General features: G+C 55.8%; 1 protein-coding gene across 3 annotated transcripts in view; it reads left to right on the forward strand.

The window, feature by feature from the left end:
* The window catches only part of CDH23 (cadherin related 23), a 350,388-nt gene that overhangs the window by 179,319 nt on the left and 154,115 nt on the right, over positions 1-16,954 (forward strand). For all 3 annotated transcript variants that reach the window (XM_045083456.1, XM_045083463.1, XM_045083457.1), the window contains exons 11-12: positions 14,473-14,622; positions 15,093-15,251. In XM_045083456.1, the coding sequence (XP_044939391.1) occupies positions 14,473-14,622; positions 15,093-15,251 (309 nt within the window). The remainder of the gene's footprint in view (positions 1-14,472; positions 14,623-15,092; positions 15,252-16,954) is intronic.

Raw genomic sequence — 16,954 nt, forward strand, 5'->3', positions numbered from 1 at the left:
GGGGCTCAAGGCAGTCCTGGGGCGGCGGAGGGGTCGGAAGAGGCCTCTCTGATGAGGTGACATTTAGGAGAGACCCCATGAAGATGGGGTAGGCCCTATGGACACTTGGAGGAAGAGCTCGGCAGGCAGCAGGCATGGCAGGCTCATGGCTGCGGTCAGGAGTGCACCTGCGCATGGTGCGGGAGGCATGAGGAGGAGTGGGGAGGAGCGGGGAGGCCTGGGACTAGTGGAGGAGGTCAGATAGGCAGCTGTGCCTTTAGCGCTGGACTTATGCAAAGCCCGAGGGAGGCAGGAAGCCACCTAAGGGTAGTGAGTAGGGAGTGAGGGCCTTACAGAGTGAAGTATGGAAGGACAGTCCTTGAAAGCGACCCAAGTGTCCATCCACTGCTGAGCATATGGTGTGGTAGCTCCACAGTGGAATATTACTCGGCCCGGCCACCTGCTGCCACGTGGATGAACGTAGAAAACCTTGTGCGAGGTAAAGAGGCCAAACACAAAGGGCACATAGTATGCGGTGCCTTCTGTATGAAATGTCGGAACAGGCCAATCTGCAGGCTCGTGGCTGCAGGGAGGGGAATGCGATGTGATTGTTCATGCGTACAATGTTGCCTCCTAGAATTATGGGAATGTTGTAGAACTGCAGAGAAGGGGCAGTTGCACAACATCGTGGATATCCTGAAAACCACTGAATTGTACACTTTAACATGTTAAAATGGTGAATTTTATCTTTTTTTTTAAAGATTTTATTTATTTATTTGACAGACAGAGATCACAAGTAGGCAGAGAGGCAGGCAGAGAGAGAGAGGGAAGCAGGCGTCCTGCTGAGCAGAGAGCCCGATGTGGGACTTGATCCCAGGACCCTGAGATCATGACCTGAGCCGAAGGCAGTGGCTTAACCCACTGAGCCACCCAGGCACCCTGGTGAATTTTATCTTAAAAGAAAATTATTTTAAAGGTATAACGTTTCCCAGGCGAGGTAAACACAACACCAGGCAAGATGGGCTCAAGGCAAGATTTATTAAAGGCACTCTCCAGCGAAGTTTCAGGGCTCAGGAGAAGGGGAGCCAGGAAAGTCGCCCCGGGAGGAGGTGGGAGCCCTCGGGTGAGGTTCCTCGGCTCCAACTCAGGAAAGGAGAGTGGGGGAAGTCACACTGGGAGGGAGTTGGCAGGGGTCTTTTATCGGGCCAAGGTAGGGCATGGGCTCACATCCATATATAGTAGGGTATTTGGTGATCGTAGGGTATTTGGTGATTGGAGGGTATGGGGTGGGGGGTCCTGATACTTCTGTTTCCTGCGTAGGTATCCAGTTACCTGTGGAGACGTGACCTGGGCATACATCCTTTTGGCGGGAGAGTCAAGGGTTAAGGAAAGGGGTGGGGAGGAGGCTGGACGACTATGGCCCAGCGGTCATTTCTATTGTTCCTCCTGCACCACTGATCCAACAAAAGGATGCGCTGGCTGATGGGTAAATAGACCACCCAGGGCAGGGCCATCGCTGGGAAGGACAGCAGTTAGAGGTGCTGGTGGGGAGTGAGAAGAGATCAGCTCCTGGACCCATTTTGAATGGAAAGTCAAGGATTTGCTAGAGTGTGTGTGTGTGTGTGTGTGTAGGGGTGTGTGTTACAATGACTGCACAAGGTGTTTGACCTGAGCCCTTAGAAACATGGAGTCCTTCCTTCCTGAGATGGTGAAGCAATATTTTTAGTGAGGGGGAAGTGGAATCTATAGTTTAGCTTTCAACACGTTACATTGGACATGCTTTGTTAGTCATCCATATGGAAACATCGAGAAGGCAGAGGGGGTGTGCTCATAAATGCACAACGAGTGGCTCTGGGTTGGGAGCCCCTCATTTGTAGCACTCGGTGGTCTCTCTGGGGTAAGCCCTCCTATCACACACCTACCTCAAGCCACCAGCATGATTGCAGCTGGCTAGATCCCGGAAACCTAGCACTTGGCTCTCCAGAGCCCACCATGTGGGCCCAGGCTGGAGATGGAAATGTAAGTGTCACCAGCACCTGGGCTGTATTTAGAGCCACAGGTCCAGCTGGGCTCACTGACGCAAGGGGTGTGGGTGTAGGGAGAGGGGGGCGAGGCATCCTGGTGTTCACCTTAAGGGAGGTGGGAATGAGCCAGCAAAGAAGTAGCCTCCCAGGGAGGAGGAGGACCAAGAGGGAGCACAAGAGGACAAGAGCGTGATGGAGGAGCTTGGCGGGGGGGCTGGACAGGCACTGTGCAGGACTAGGGGCAGGGCTCAGGAGAGGGAGGAGGCAGCCAGCCCTAACACGCAGCAATATTTGCCAATTAGCATATGGATCTGTGTTTACTTTTCTGTTTTCAGCATAATGACTCTTAATTGCCCTCATTAGGGAATGTCCAAATCCGCTAAAGTTTACAGAGCTGGCCAACCAGGGTTGTTGGGTTTCTTTTGTGTTTTTTTGTTTTTTCTTAAATCCGCTTGATACTCGGCTCCTTGCCTTCAAAGCCCTTCCCTGGCACACTGGTAGGCTCACCTCTTAGAGGCATGCAGGACTGCCCCCTCCAGCTCAGCTCATCTGTGCAGATGCTAACTGGTCCTCTAGGGACAGGACTGCTTAGATAAGCAGACGGCTAAGGGGAAGTGAGAATCAAGTGATCTCAAAGGCTTTATTAGAAGGGAGAGCCGCCAGTCTCAAACACTATGTTCTGTGTGATTCTTTGACATTCTCAAAAAGATGAAACTATAGTGGCAGAGAACCCACCAGTGGTTACCAAGGATTAGGAGTGGGAGAGGGGTTGACTATAAAGGTAAGCAAAGGGGAGTTTGGGGGACAGTGGAACTGTTCTGCGTGCTGGTTGTGATGGGGTAACACGATTTTATAATTCTGTTAAAATTCATAAAATCGAATACCCCAAAATGTCAATTTCACTGCAGGTTAGTTTTAAAAAATTATAAATTATTGATAACCTCTTCCTCCCCCACACTCCCCAGAAAGAAGTGAAAGGTAGCAGCTTAAATAGCACCACTCAACACCATCCTTCTCTCCACTGTCATTTAATACACACCACCTATAAAGCCAGAAAGGTAGACGAGGGCCTTGAATACCAAGAGGAGTTTGAACGTAATTCAGCAGGCACGTGGGAGCCATCGATGGTTCCTGAGCATGAGTGGTATCCTCAGAGCTGTACTTTAAGTTGATTAACCTGGACACCAGGAGAACAAGGACAGTGACAGGAGATGATAGCAGATGGCCAGAAGGGCAGGGACTGGTTGTGGGGGTCTGTGGGGTTGGAATGCCACTAGGATTTGGAATCCCAGGGACAGGAATGGCAGAAACCCAGAAGGGCAGTCTAGGAGGCAGAAAGAAAATGGGAGCTTCTGCTGGCTAGACAGTGGCCAGGCCCTCCTGGTGTCTGTCCTCTTCACCTCAGCTTAGTTCTGCATCTGAATGCCTTCTACCCACCCTTGCCCACTCCCTCCATTTCTGTCTCTGTTTTTCTTTGAGTCTGATTATCCTCTCTTGCCCCCCCCCTTCCCAACCTTCCTCCTGCCTCTGTCTGTTTCTAGCTTTTCCTCACACCCAACACATTCACAGATAAACACACCCGTAGCCCATTCATGCACGTATCCCGTCGTGCATTCAACCATAGTTGCTGTGTGCCCCATGTGAGTGCCTTGCAAGGTGTGGAACGGGTTAGGTAGGAGGGGCTCTTTGCAGGTCTGGGCAGCTGGGTTTGACTTCTAGAACACTGCCGTGGCTGCTAAGTGACATGCAGGGCTGTCCCCAGGCATGTTCACCCATCTGCTTGAAGCCTGGCACTCTGTCCCAGCCCAGCACCCGACCCCTTAGGGCATTTGTGTGTTTTTGTTCATGGGAAGGGGATGCAAACCTGGGCCGACCTCCCTGGCAGGGGGCTAGGATGGGGAGGGAGATAAAATCATTCCCAGATCCCAAAGGCCCAGGTGCCTGGCCTCTACACTGTTTAGAGCTCTGCCCTCCGGGCCTCCTGAGGCAAAGGGATCCCTCATGTTGAAAGGCAGCCCAGAGAGGGCAGTTGGCCTGAGGTCACAGCGCGTATCAGTTCAAGGGCTCCTGGGACCCTGTCCTCCGCCCCCTCAGCCCCTCCCCACCACCCGGAGGCCTGGGGAGGTGGACTGGAATATAAAGCGGTGTGATTAGCAGCAGGCAGTGTGCCCTCCCGATTTCCATAAGACATTTAGATTTCTTTGCCTTGCCACACATTTCTCTCTCTGTGGGAACAGGGAAATAGTTTTAGCATGGTAAATAGACAGAGCCAGGCAGCTGCTGAGTGCAAAGCCAGCTCCCAACCCTACACCAGCCTGTCTCTCCTCCTCCTCCTGAGGCCCCTTGAGGGCTGGATGCCTCCTCCGCCAGCCATCCTGCCCCTCAGGCCACACGATCCTTCCCAGCCTGGGCCCCAGAGGAAGCCAAGGGACAATTCCAGGCTTGGGACAGACCAGGATGCACACACTTTTTGCCCCCCCCCTGCATTGTGGATTCTCCTTCCTGCACCTCTAAGAACACGGACACTCCACTTTGGCCCCCTACCCCCACCCCAGCCAGAGCTCCAGTGTGGGTTTACCAATGGGGGGAAGGGAGGGAAGGAATTGACACCAGGTATTGGGGGTAAGGTCCAAGTTGGCAGATTCTGATCTTAAAGTTAAGAATGTGGCCACCTGTGCTGGGAGGTGAGCCCGGGTTGCAGGCAGGACCACAAGGAAGGCGTTGTTGAGCTTTCCACTTGGAGCATGTGCCTTTCAAACAGGGTCCCTTGCAGGAGAGAGGGAAGGACAGAGGAAGGATGTATGGCCTGGGGGAATCCTTGAGATCTCCCTGGGTGCAGGGCGGGGTGGAATGAAAGGAGTCATTCTGGAATGAAGAGCTCAGAGCCCCTGCCTCATAAATCCTACGTGGCCCCCCTGCTGCATGCCCATGGCCTGAGATGGTACCTGAGATCCCCTGGGCCTTCCACATAAACCTGCCCTTTGACCATGCCCACAAGCACTAGTAAGGTGAACCTTGGCCTCATGGCCAGTCCCCATAAAGCCACTTCATTTCTCTAAGTAACCCTGAGACTGATTGCTCTGATGCCTAGAGATCCGGGACAGCCCAAAGATTCGGATCCCACCAGAAATGGCTATTTACCTGAGGCATGGGAATGGAGGCCAGCGTGGCTGGTTCCAACTTGGGGGAGGGGGGTAGTTACAATTAGCTCCGTTATTTTCAGAGGACATAGGTGGGGGGACAAGATGGGACCCTCCCAGAACAGAGGTCACCGGGGCTGAGCAAGAGCCCTTGGTCAGCCATGTTACCGTAGTTGTTACCGTCGTCACTGGCAGAGAACTTGAGCCTCCAAGGTAATGCTGCCTTTGAGGAGCACCTGTCAGACACTGGGGCTGGTGTGTCAGATGCTCAGAGCCTTGTGTGCCATGCCGACGGCATAACCGCCTCACCCGTGCAGAGGGGACGACCTACCCTGCTGGGCTTTCAGACGTGCCTCGTGGCATTGGACACCAGCTCTCCAGGTTTGCCTGCAACGGCCTGGGTTTTAGCACGTGTAAGTCCCACGTCCAAGGCAAACTGGGACAGCTGGTCACCGAGGGGCAGGCCTGAGAGGTGGCCTGGTTTTTCCTCACACCTCCCCATTTATACACGTTGAGAAACAGGCTCTGAGCCAGACAAGCCTGGAATGCAGGAGAGAGGCAGGTGGTCAGGGATAGCTGGGCTCTGGAAGGCTGAGATTCCCGTAGTGCATGAGGGCAGTGGGCTGCAAATCAGGAAAACAATTTGATAGCACCTGTCCCTCATTTACCTTAATGCGAGTACCCAGTGCACGTTATAATGCACTTCCCAGAAGAGCCAGGGTTGGCTGCAGGGCCGGCGACAAGATCCCTCCGGAGGGAGGCAGGGAAGGTGGCACGTGCAGGTGAGAAGCACCTGCCTGCCTCGTGCTCTCGTCTGTGAGCTAAATAATACACACGTCCACGCGATGAAATTGACAGCTCTCTAGTATTCTTTCCCCAAAGTGCCAGCTGCCGATCGGATTGAATTAGATTTCACAGGGGTTTTTGCAATACATGGAATTCACCAGCAAATTACTCTTAAAGAGGGAAAATCAATCATTTGGAGCAGAGATAAGCTGAAGGCAAGGCAGCCTTGGATTGATCCCGTCTGTGCAGGCGTGTGTGGAATTCAGCAGATAACCTGGGGAGAGGAGGAGGGAGAGGCTGGCAGAGAGAGGGCTGGAGGGGGGGAAGAGGGGGGGAGGAGGAGGAGGGAGGAGGGGGAAACAGGAGGGGTGATGGAAGAGGAGGGAGAAAAGGAGAAATGGAAAAGAGACCGGGGGAGAAAGAGCGAGGAGAGAAGGGAAGAGCGGGACAAGGCAAGAGTGGAGGAAAAGATGAAGGAACACAAAGGAGGGTTAGAGAGGGCAGCAGCCAAGGAGGAAGAGGAGAGAGGCCTGGAGCAGCCGCAGGAGTGGAAAGCAATCCGAGAGAGCACAGCAGACATTGAGGGCCCTTAGAGAATCACCCCGGTTTGCAGTTCTGGAAACTGAGGCCCAGGGAGAATGAAGGGCTTGCCACACTCATAGTGACGAATGACCCATGCAGGGAAAAATGGTTCCTGCCCGTGTTGTTCAAGGGCCCAAACCGCGAAGGAGCCTGGGGGGGGGGGGCGGGGATGGGTGGGCTGAGAGCCTGAAACCAGGGCGGGGTCCTTCAGCTGATGCAGGCCTGAGAGGCGGCCCACTCTCGGGGCGGAGAAGCTGAGACTCTGGGCCAGACAATCCTGGCACTCAGGAGAGGAAGACAAGGCTGAGAGACCAAGCGTGTACTGTGGCCTTTGCTGGGGCCCTGGGTTGGGACTGTGTCCAGGATCAGGGCACTGGGTCGGGGGACTGTGAGGAGACAGAATCAGAAGGTTTCCATTGCCAGGAGGTACCGTTGGCAGTTCCCCCAGACTCTGAAACTTGGAAGATCCGTGGGAGTTGAGCCAGAGATGGGGGATGGAGGCGGTGCCCACCGCACGGCTCCTCCGGTGGCCCGCTGGACTCTGCCTTCACGGCAGGCGGCCTGGTGTGCTGGGCATGGGACACTGCGGGAGAAGTGGTGACGGGAAGGAGTGCCAAGGGCCTGCCACCTGCCAAGGCTCACATTGGTGTGTCCGATTGGGGTTAATTAAGGGAAAAGCTGGACAAAGGGGTGATAAAGGCTCCATCTTCAGTGGACTTTGATTTCCAGCTGCTCGATAGCATGGGTGAGACCAATAGAAGCACAGGGGCGAAGGGAGACCTACAGCCTCTGGCCGGATGGGGGGATCCACTCACCCCCAACACTTATCTAAGCCTTTGCCCATCCCTCTCTGCCCCCTTCATTTTGGCCAAGCAATAGAAATCCGCCCTTCCCTAGGGCTTCCTCCTCCCCTCCCCCACTCCTTTCCAGAACAAGGAACAACCCTTATTTACTGAACCCTCACCAGGTCCAGGCACTTTACCAGAATCTTGCAGCTTATCGGTAAGAGTGCAGTCAGGTGGCCCTCCTTCTGTCCATTTTGCAGAATAGAAGATTGAGGCACAGAGTAAGAGCTTTTGTGCAAAATCCCACAGCTGAAGAAGGCAATTGCTTCCATCTGGAGTCAGGTCCGACCATAAGAGGCTGTTGCTTTGAGCCACCACTGAAGCTTAGGGCCTCACACCCTGAAGTCACTGGTCACGGGGCTCTTCCCTGGCAGGTTGAGTCCTGGATGCAGTTTCTATGAGGGTGGTGCTCTCGGGGTGCCTCTGGGCACTCAGGACCCCAGCCCCATTCCTGGCTCACCTAAGGGCAGCCTGCCAGCCCACAGATCTCCCTGGTTCTTCTCTGTCTTGTTTCAAAACACTGCCCAGCACTCCCAACATAAAGGCTACCTTGGGCCTTGCTGCCCTTCCCTGGTCTTTTCTCTTCTGTGGAATGGAATAAAGGTTCCTTGCAGGGCATATCCTAGCTCACAGGGTTAGGGAGGCCAGTACCCCTAGCATCTGGGGTACAAAGGAAAAAAAAAAACAAAACACAAAGTTCCTATCAGAGAGCCTCCTGTCTTGGGCAAGAAAACCTAACTCCTATCACCCACCAAAACAAGACAGTGCAAGGAGGCAAGTCTGCTTCTTAACCCTGCTGGTATGCCTTGTTCTCCAGCAACGGGAGTATGTTGCCCAAGGCCATACAGCTAGAGAGTGACAGAGCCTGTTCCCCAGCCAAACCTTACTCTCCACTGCACATCACATCACTGGTCCCCAATCAGCTACTCCCCTGACCATAGCAGGGAGATGAGCCTCTCCAAGGGGTGGATGGGCAGCAAAGTGTCTGGGAGGAGGGGGCAGTGAGAACCAAGCAAGCAACAGCTGTGTGGGAGGCATCTGCGGGCCTAGGGTCCAGGGAAGAGTCAGGGCTGGGTCAGACCATCGTCCTTTGGAGAGCAGGTCATCTGCAAGGGGTACGTGCCAGTGCCTGCAGGTGACAACCAAGGGAAGCTGTACTCAGAAGTCAGGTGCAGACCCTGAGAGAGCCCAGGCCACCCCCCTGCAAGCCCAGGGCTGGGCTCTGCACCAGGCGGCAGCGGCTGGAAGGAGGAAAAGGTCCTCAAGCCAGGCAGTCCTTAACAGAACCTCCGCCCTGGGTCCTCCCAGAGTTGTGAGTGGTCAGGGAGCCTGCAGGGGACCCAGCACATACAAAGCTCTCAGTTACTAATTGGGGAAAATGCGGCTGGGTCCCTTCATGGAGCCGAGTGACCCCTGGCACGTGGGTCCGCTGGCCGTGGGTGCGGCAGAAAGGCTAGGAAGGGTGTACTTTCTAGGCGGTGCCTGCTGGGCCACCGCTCCCAAGGCCACGGCCCACGTCCAGCAGCGGGAGGTGGGGGGGAGGCAGGGCTGAGGGGAGCTGAGGGTGGCGGGACAGCCCCTTCTGGCAGCAGCTGATAAGGAGGTCTGGACCAGCCGGCTGCCCTCCGCAGGGTGGCAAGCCTTCAGTCACCAGGAGCGGAGCGCAGTGCGGCTTGGCTGCGCGGGGTGGGGACGGTGGGGAGCGAGGCGTGATCTCCCGTGTCCTTCCGCCTTCCTCTAAACAAATAAAGCGGAGCTGTCGCAGCCCCGCAGGCAGCCACTGGTGCCCCAGCCTGGTGCGGGGAGGGCAACGCTGCTGCTTGGCTCCGAGACCCGCGGCTGCCAGCTATCAGCCTTTTCATCGCCTCTCCCAGCTGGAAGAGAATTTAATCCACCGGCCTCCTCTCCACACACACTGGGACTCCTTTTGATGTTCCTCCTTATCTCCCTTCCCAACAGATTTGCCCCTCAACAGTTCCAAGAGGGCCTCCTGCCTCTGTCCGCCCCACACCCTCCCTCCCAGCCCCAGTGAACCGCTCTCCCGTTGGGCCTGGCAGCGAGTGAGAGGCAGGCTCTAGCCCTCCACCTGCCTGGGTCCCTGACCTTGGCAGAGGAGCCTTTCCCTGGGCCTCAGTCCTGCCCCTCGGAGAATGTGGGAGGAGCCCACCCACCTGCGCCCTCCCAGGCCAGTTCTTTGTTGGGAGCCGTGTTGTGCGGTGGGAGGGGCTGGAGAGCGGGGTGGTTGAGAGTGCCCACGGAGCCAGAGACAGAACAGACCCAACTTCAGATCCTTCGCTGGCAGCTGTGAGGCCTGAACGAGTTGCCCTCTCGGGCTTCGCTTTCCTTCTCCAAGAAAGGGGTGTGCGAATGCTGATGTCCATAAAGATTCTGGTTAAGTCCGGTGGGGCACACAGTTAGGGCTTAATGAACAGGAGCTGCCTGGCAGAGGACCGCAGTTAATCGGGGTTCCGCACCGCTTTGGTGACCTGGGTAAGTATCACACACACATCCCAGCCCAAGGGGGTCCACAGTCACAAGCCAAGTCCCAGCAGGACCTGGCCGCTGGGCAGGTTCTGAAAGGGACAGGCTGAGCATTTAATGAGACTTAGCGGGAAGGTTGCCCGGGGGTCTCAGGACCACTGCAGCAGGGAGTGAACTCGCCCCAGGTGGCAAATCTGGAAGGGCAGGGACCTCATTCCTTGAGACCCAGAAACCTGGCCTGAGGGGTCAGGTACCCAAGCTGAGTCCACAGTGCACTGAGTCCCAACTTCCCAGGCATCTCTTCCAACCCTTGCTCTGGTCCTCTGTCCGGGTACCACGTGGCAGCTCCAGCCCCCACCCCCATACCTTTACAACCCCATGAGCTGTTTACTCTGTTTTCTCTCCGCAGTGGCTCACCCACCACACCTCACTGCTCAGTCTTCTTCCCTGCTCTCAGGCTTGCTCCCTGCCTTGCTTTGCTCTTCCTGGCGGTTCTCAAACCTGGGAGTAATAGACACCTGGAGGGCTGGCTGGACAGTGCTGGCCGCACAACCCCAGTGTTTCCAAAGAGTAGATTTGGGCATGGCCCAAAATATGCATTTCTCTTATTTTTTTAAGATTTTATTTATGTATTTGACAGAGATCACAAGTAGGCAGAGAGGCAGGCAGAGAGAGGGGGGGAAGCAGGCTCCCCGCCAAGCAGAGAGCCTGATGCAGGGCTCTATCCCAGGACCCTGAGATCATTACCTGAGCCGAAGGCAGAGGCTTTAACCCACTGAGCCACCCAGGTGCCCTCCAAAAGATGCATTTCTAATGATGTTTTTGATAAAGCTCAGCTACCTGTCCCTGTGCCCTGCTCGAAGAAGCACCTCTCTGCCCTACTGGTTCTCACCTTTGGACGCACATTAGAATGAATAATGTAGAGAATGTTCTGAGGTCCAGAGTTCTGGTCTCTCCTCCTCACCCACATCTGATTTGCTTGGTCTGGGGTACAGCTTAGTCATGGGGATATTTTAAAGACCTCCCAGGAGATTTTGCTGGGTGATCCGATGGAGCACTCCCGCTGTGCCTCTCCCCCACTCACCCCTCTGGAACCCTGTGGGTGCCGCTAAGCTCCTGCCTGCCCCTACTGGTGTTTCCACAGCCCTAGCTGCACAATGTAGTTCTCTAGGGAGCATGGGCAGCCCCTATGCCCCAGCCTCCTACTATCCCAACAATCTCGCCAGCTCTTCCCCACACACACCTTTGCAAATCCGCTCCCAGTCTGCCTCCTTACTAATTCCTCATTCTTGCTCCATGCCTTTGCAGAGATGGCAGGGGGTGGGTGGCTCCCAGACCAGAAGTAGCAGGGCAGGCGGCACCTGAAGCTTGATAGAAGTAGAAATTAACAGGAATTTCTAATTTCACAAGTCCTGGCTGAGGGCAACAGTCTGTAGCTTACCAAAGCCTCTAGGTGCTTCTGATACACGCTAAGGACAGAGTTCCGCGTGTAAAGCCACTTCCTCCATATGGAACCCCTCCTCTTCTAGCTCATTTTCCCTTCGTTCCTAAAGCCAGTTCAGAACTCCCCTTCTTGAGGCAGCCTTCCTGGCTTGGCCTCATCTGCTGGCGCTCGCTCAAATTCCACCCTGGGGAGCTCAACGTTACCTCTGCCTCCTCAGTCTGCTCTGGGAACTCCTATGGTCCTGACCCCACTTCCCTCAGCCTAGATGGCACCCTGGCCTCGGCTTTTATCCCCACTCGGCTGCCAACAAGGCTGTGCACCCTTGGGTGACTCACTCAACCTCTCTGAACTCCATTTCCTCTGGAGAGGTTTCCAAGCTCCCATGTTCCTTCATCTCCACCCTACGGCCTGTAGGAAGAGGACCACCCAGAGGACTGGGTGAGGAAAAGCAGCCAAAACCCAGTGGCTTCTTGAGCTCCCACTGTGTCCCTGCTTTCCTGTGGGTTTACACTGCCCGGGGCGTGCTCTGGGACTTTGAGGACGCCCAACATTCCCCAGAAACCACAGAGGAGAATTCTGTGCTTATTCTGGACAGTGTCTGACAGAGAGCAGATACCAGTAACTGTGTGCCGTGCTGTCGTTCATATCGGCCCCTGTTTGTACACTTAGGGAACATCCTTCACGACCCGGCTCTCTGGGACCAAACCCCACCCAGAGCGATGCGTGCCGTGTGCTGCCGTTTGCGGGGGGGTGTGGGGGTGGGGAGGGAAGCCACGGATATGTGGAGCTCGTCATATGTGCATGACTTTGCTTGGGAAGAGACCCCTGGATGAGGTGCGGTGGCCTCTAGAGAAGGCTCTCCAGCAGCTGGACCAGCAGGGACAGGGAGACCACAGCGTGCCCTTTACACTTTAGAGCTATGTAAAAACTTCCCATGTCTGTATGTATCAGGTCTTAGCATTTTCTGTGTTAGGAAGATTGAAACGTGACAGTGCTCAGGGTCGTTTTCTGCAGGGGTGTGGTCTAAGCTCCTGGGAGGAGGACATAGGAGTGTGGCCCATCCCTCTCTCCCCCAGCGCTATCCCCTTCCCGACCTCCCTCTGGGTGAGGACCCAGTGTGCTCTGGACCCCTGGCACCCTCTTTCTCTGCTTCCCTCTCCTTCCTCTGGGTTTGGGGCCCCTCAGACAAGAAAGGGGCTCTTCCTCTGAAGCAGGGTATGCTCCTAGGGTCCACTTGGCCCCTCTGCCTTCCTCTGACCTCAGATCTCACCATCTTTTCTTTCCGGTTTCTTCCTCTTCTCCGTGCCTTTCCGGCTCCTTCTCTGTCTCCATACCTTTGACCAACTCCCACTGACAGAACTTGGTAAGTGAGCCTGGGAAGGGCCAGGGCTGGGGGAGGGGGGCGGTGGGCACATGGGGGAGGGGTTGCGGAGGGGGTGTGGCTCCATCGGCCCAGGCACAGCTCAGCCCACCCCCACCTTCTCCGGCCTCCAAGTCCTGTGGTGGAGGGAGAGGCGTTGGTGTCACCTGCTTGGAGCTGTCACACTCTGCCGGCCTTGGCTATTAGTGCCCCTTCGGGCATTTAATTGGGCCTCCGTCAGACGAATGGATTCCATGCCAGGGAGAACTGAGGACTCCACGAGCTGACAGGGCCACAGGAGCATTGCCTGCACCATCTGCGGGAGCCACTCTGGGTTGGGGGGGCTTCGGAGGCCCTGCTGCTTGTCTGGACCCCAAGATTGGCAGTGTTCCTGTTTTGGTAATTTGTAATTGCAAATAGAAAAAACAAAAACAAAAACTCAAGAGACTGGTGGGTAAATGTTCATGTGCGTTCATTCCACAAATGTGTTCGACCACTTGTGGGACAGTCCCAGGGCTGGAAGGATCTCGTGAATTCTCAGGCTTCACTGGGGGTTATCCTTTCCAGTCTTGCCAGGACCATCCCCTTCTGAGCAAGGAAAGGCTTTCAGATGGCCTGGCTGCTCCCTTCCCAGCAGGAACAGGTTCTGGAAGGCATCCCTGGGCAACCAGAAGAGAGGCATGCTTCCTTTGCCCGCCCTCAGTTCCAAAGAAACACACACATAGTGGGGTTATGCTGGGCACTGGGCCAGGGGCGAGCAGCATGGGCAGGCGGAAATTCCCTCCTGGCGCTCGAAGCCCAGGTCTGTAACCCGGTGGCATCTGCAGTAAGGGTCAGGAGAGGTTCTCCACGGATTGGTTACAAACCACAAGCCGTCCCCCTAGGTTTAAGGAGGCTTATTTGGGGGTAGCTACCCCCCTGTAGGGAGTTGAATCCATCTCTGAGCAGACCAGACTCTGGGGAGTCAGGAAGCCACGTCTCCCACCTTCAGCAATGGTTCTTTGGATCTGAGGTCTTGGATAGTATGGAAACCTCACACCCTTTGTGTTGGAACAAGCCAAGTGGTATTTGAGGGCTCTGTGAGCTCTGGCCCTGTTAGAAGGATCAGAAACACCTGACTTGGAGTGAAGCACACACCCACCCACTCCCACTGGAAACCACGGACTTGAGCTGCTGGGCCACAACAGAGCCCTTGGAGGACATGGCAGCTCCTAGCTACCTAGGACCCAGTGTCCTCCGGGTCACCACTAGCTGGCCACAGTGTAGGGGGTCCACAGGGGTTCACTTCACCATTTAGCTGCTTGAGAAATTCCCATTCCATGTGTAAGGAAGCCAGTGTTCTCCCTGATTGACACCTTCTGGGGGGAGGGAGGGGAAGAAGCCACACCCTGCGCTGTCCGTTGCCCTCTCCTGCCCACGCCTGCCAAGGACACATACTTGCTTCTCTCCCCTCCCTTCCCACCCTCTGTCCTGTCTCCCTGCTGGGTCTTGCAGGTACAGAACCTCTCCAGTTGGGGTCACTGGGCCTGAGGAAGGGAGCAGGAGATGGGAAATGAACCGAACCATCTGGAAGGGATATTTGGGGCGTCTGAAGGCATAACAAAGGCAAAAGGAACTAGCAGAGACTTCCAGTGGGCCCGGACATGGGCAGGAGGCAGGGTCTGAGAGCCAGACTGGGGTCACCCAGAGGAGGCCAGACCGCTCTCGGGTGGGGGGCTTGCAAGCCCTGCTATGGACCCTGTCCCTTCTCTACCTCCACCAAAGCCGCTCTGCTCCGGACCCGTGGCCTCCTAAGCCCCTTCTGACTGGTTTCTTCTCCATTCTGCCCCAGGGCCTGAACAGCATGTTCGAGGTGTACCTGGTGGGGAACAACTCCCAGCACTTCATCATCTCCCCCACCTCTGTCCAAGGGAAAGCAGACATCCGCATCCGGGTGGCCGTCCCCCTGGACTATGAGACTGTGGACCGCTACGACTTTGACGTAAGGCCCCCCTCCCTTTTTCTTCGCCAGGTGGGGGGCTTTCAGGGGAGGCAGAGGGTGACACCATCTCCTGAAATTCCCCCTTCCAGCTCTCCCCATTCTTCCCCTATGGGTCCAACTCCAGGAAGCCCACAGAGCCAATGGCAGGGGCTGGGCTGAGCCTCCCTTTTCAAGGAAGACAAGGAAATGTCTGGGAATTGAGCAGCAATTTACCAGACACGGTCACGGCCCCTGAGACCCATAAGGAGCCTCACTGCCCAAGTCCCCACCGGCCCAGGCCCCAGCAGAATCCGCAGCCGTCCTGGCTTCCAGTCCCTGATGGAGAGACTCCCAGCAGCACACACCTGGGATAGGCACTGACTCAGACAGGAACTCTGGGTTTGGACCTGCAAAGACCCCAGTGGGATTTAGGGGGACAAGGTTCCGGGAGCATGCGAGAGCTCACCTGGGCCCCTGCTCTGCACACCCAGCTCTTTGCCAACGAGAGCGTGCCTGACCACGTGGGCTACGCCAAAGTGAAGATCACCCTCATCAACGAGAATGACAACCGGCCCATCTTCAGCCAGCCGCTGTACAACGTCAGCTTGTATGAGAACGTCACCGTGGGGACATCTGTGCTGACAGTCCTGGTGAGTCCTGCTCTTTCACCGGGCTACTGAGCTCTGGGGAAGACCACAGGGAGGCAGCCAGAGGGAATGGGCCAAGAAACATGGGCAGTCAGGGAAGGCGGTGCGCCTGAGCCCTAGAAGCTGTGGTGTTTGTGTCTTAAAACCTCTGGAGTCTTTATGATGGGGTTCCCAGGGTCCCGGCAACAATGTGGGAAGAGAACACCAGTATTCTGCCTTGTCCCTGAGAGGAACTGAGTCTAGGTGAGCCAGGAGCCCTAGAAATGCCCTCTAGTGGGGATGGGGGCAGCCATCTCCGAGGAGGGCCACCGTCCCTCTAAGCACCAGGGAAGAATGGACTCTTTGAGGGTGCCTGGCCATCCCCAGCTGCCCTTGGCTGGGACTTTGACAAAGGGCCCTTCCAGTGTCCCATTCGTATCATTTAGTACCCTTGCTGGCAAGGGACACAAACTCTTAAGTGGTTCAAGCCAAAAGTGTATCAGCTCTTATAAATCAAAGTATAAATGATACCAGGCATGGCTGTACCCAGGCACTCCGTTAGCAAGAATCTGACTTTAGCACCAGGCTCTGCTTTTCTTACATTGGCCGAGAGGGACACCAACACCCCCAGGCTTGCTTCTTACCAATGTATCAACCCTAGTGGGAAAACAGTCATCTTTTTCATTAGTTCCAGCACAAGTCCCACAATTGAGTCTCCTTGCTGAGCCATGCTGGAGCCCATCATCTTGATCCTCATCTCCCAGAGATGGGTCACACTCTTGCCGGTGGAGCCAGGGGTTAGGTCCACTCCGTGCAAACTCTGTGGGCTAGAAGTGGGGAAGGGGCTATGTGGAAGGGGCTTCTGTTAGCAGAGCAAAGAGGACTGGTTGTCTGGCAGATCAAGGCAGCAGACGTGTTGCTACGTAAGCTCAGCTCATACGCCTAGTAGGTGCTCAGTACCTGTGATAGATTTGAGCTCACTGCTGCTCTTCTCTGCCCACACGGAAGGGCTCGGGGTCCTCGCTGCCATATCTTGCTCCGCTCTTACTCCGTTCTTATCCAAGCCATCGCCTGCTAATCCCAGGCCCACTGTTCTGAAGTGTGTTTACTCTACCGACAGATGGTGTGAAACTGTACTGAGCCCCAGGCCCTTCCCATCTGACAGTTATTAATATTTCAAACAGATGTTCAGCTAGGCGGGCCCTCAGACATAAACACTAAGTCTACTGTGGCTGTTTCCCTCCCTGCCTGCTTCCCCAGGCTGTGGCCCCCCGTTTTCCACCAAAGTGCTCCTCGTAATCTGTCACCTGGTGCTTGGGGGCCCCCCTGTGGATCCTCTTGCAGCCTCTAGGGGCCCAGCTGGAGAGCAAGTGCCAGAGTGTCTGCAGCCCCGCTCCCCCCAGCCATCTTCAAACATCAGGGTGAAGGACACCCAAGCAGCCTGGACTTCAGGGCCCCAGCAAGCCGGGGACCACATGGCAAAGAATCCAGGTGTCCGTCTTGGTGGGTGCCTAGGGACTTCTCCCCAGTATTCTTGCTGGGGATGGTGGTCTCACTTTGCAGTCCCAAGTTCCCGTGGCCCTGGGGAAGGTTTGTGGAACCTAGGACATACCTTGGCTGGTGACCAGTTGCTGGTGCCAAGGACAATGGGTTCGGCCCAGTCTGTTCTGGGGCCACCAGTGGGGAGCAGGTGCTCACAATGGCTCCTGCCTGCCACCTACACTGCC

The sequence above is a fragment of the Mustela putorius genome, unplaced genomic scaffold (genome assembly GCF_011764305.1).
Source record: "Mustela putorius furo isolate JIRA1106 unplaced genomic scaffold, ASM1176430v1.1 tig00000698_pilon_pilon_pilon, whole genome shotgun sequence".
NCBI lineage: Eukaryota > Metazoa > Chordata > Mammalia > Carnivora > Mustelidae > Mustela > Mustela putorius.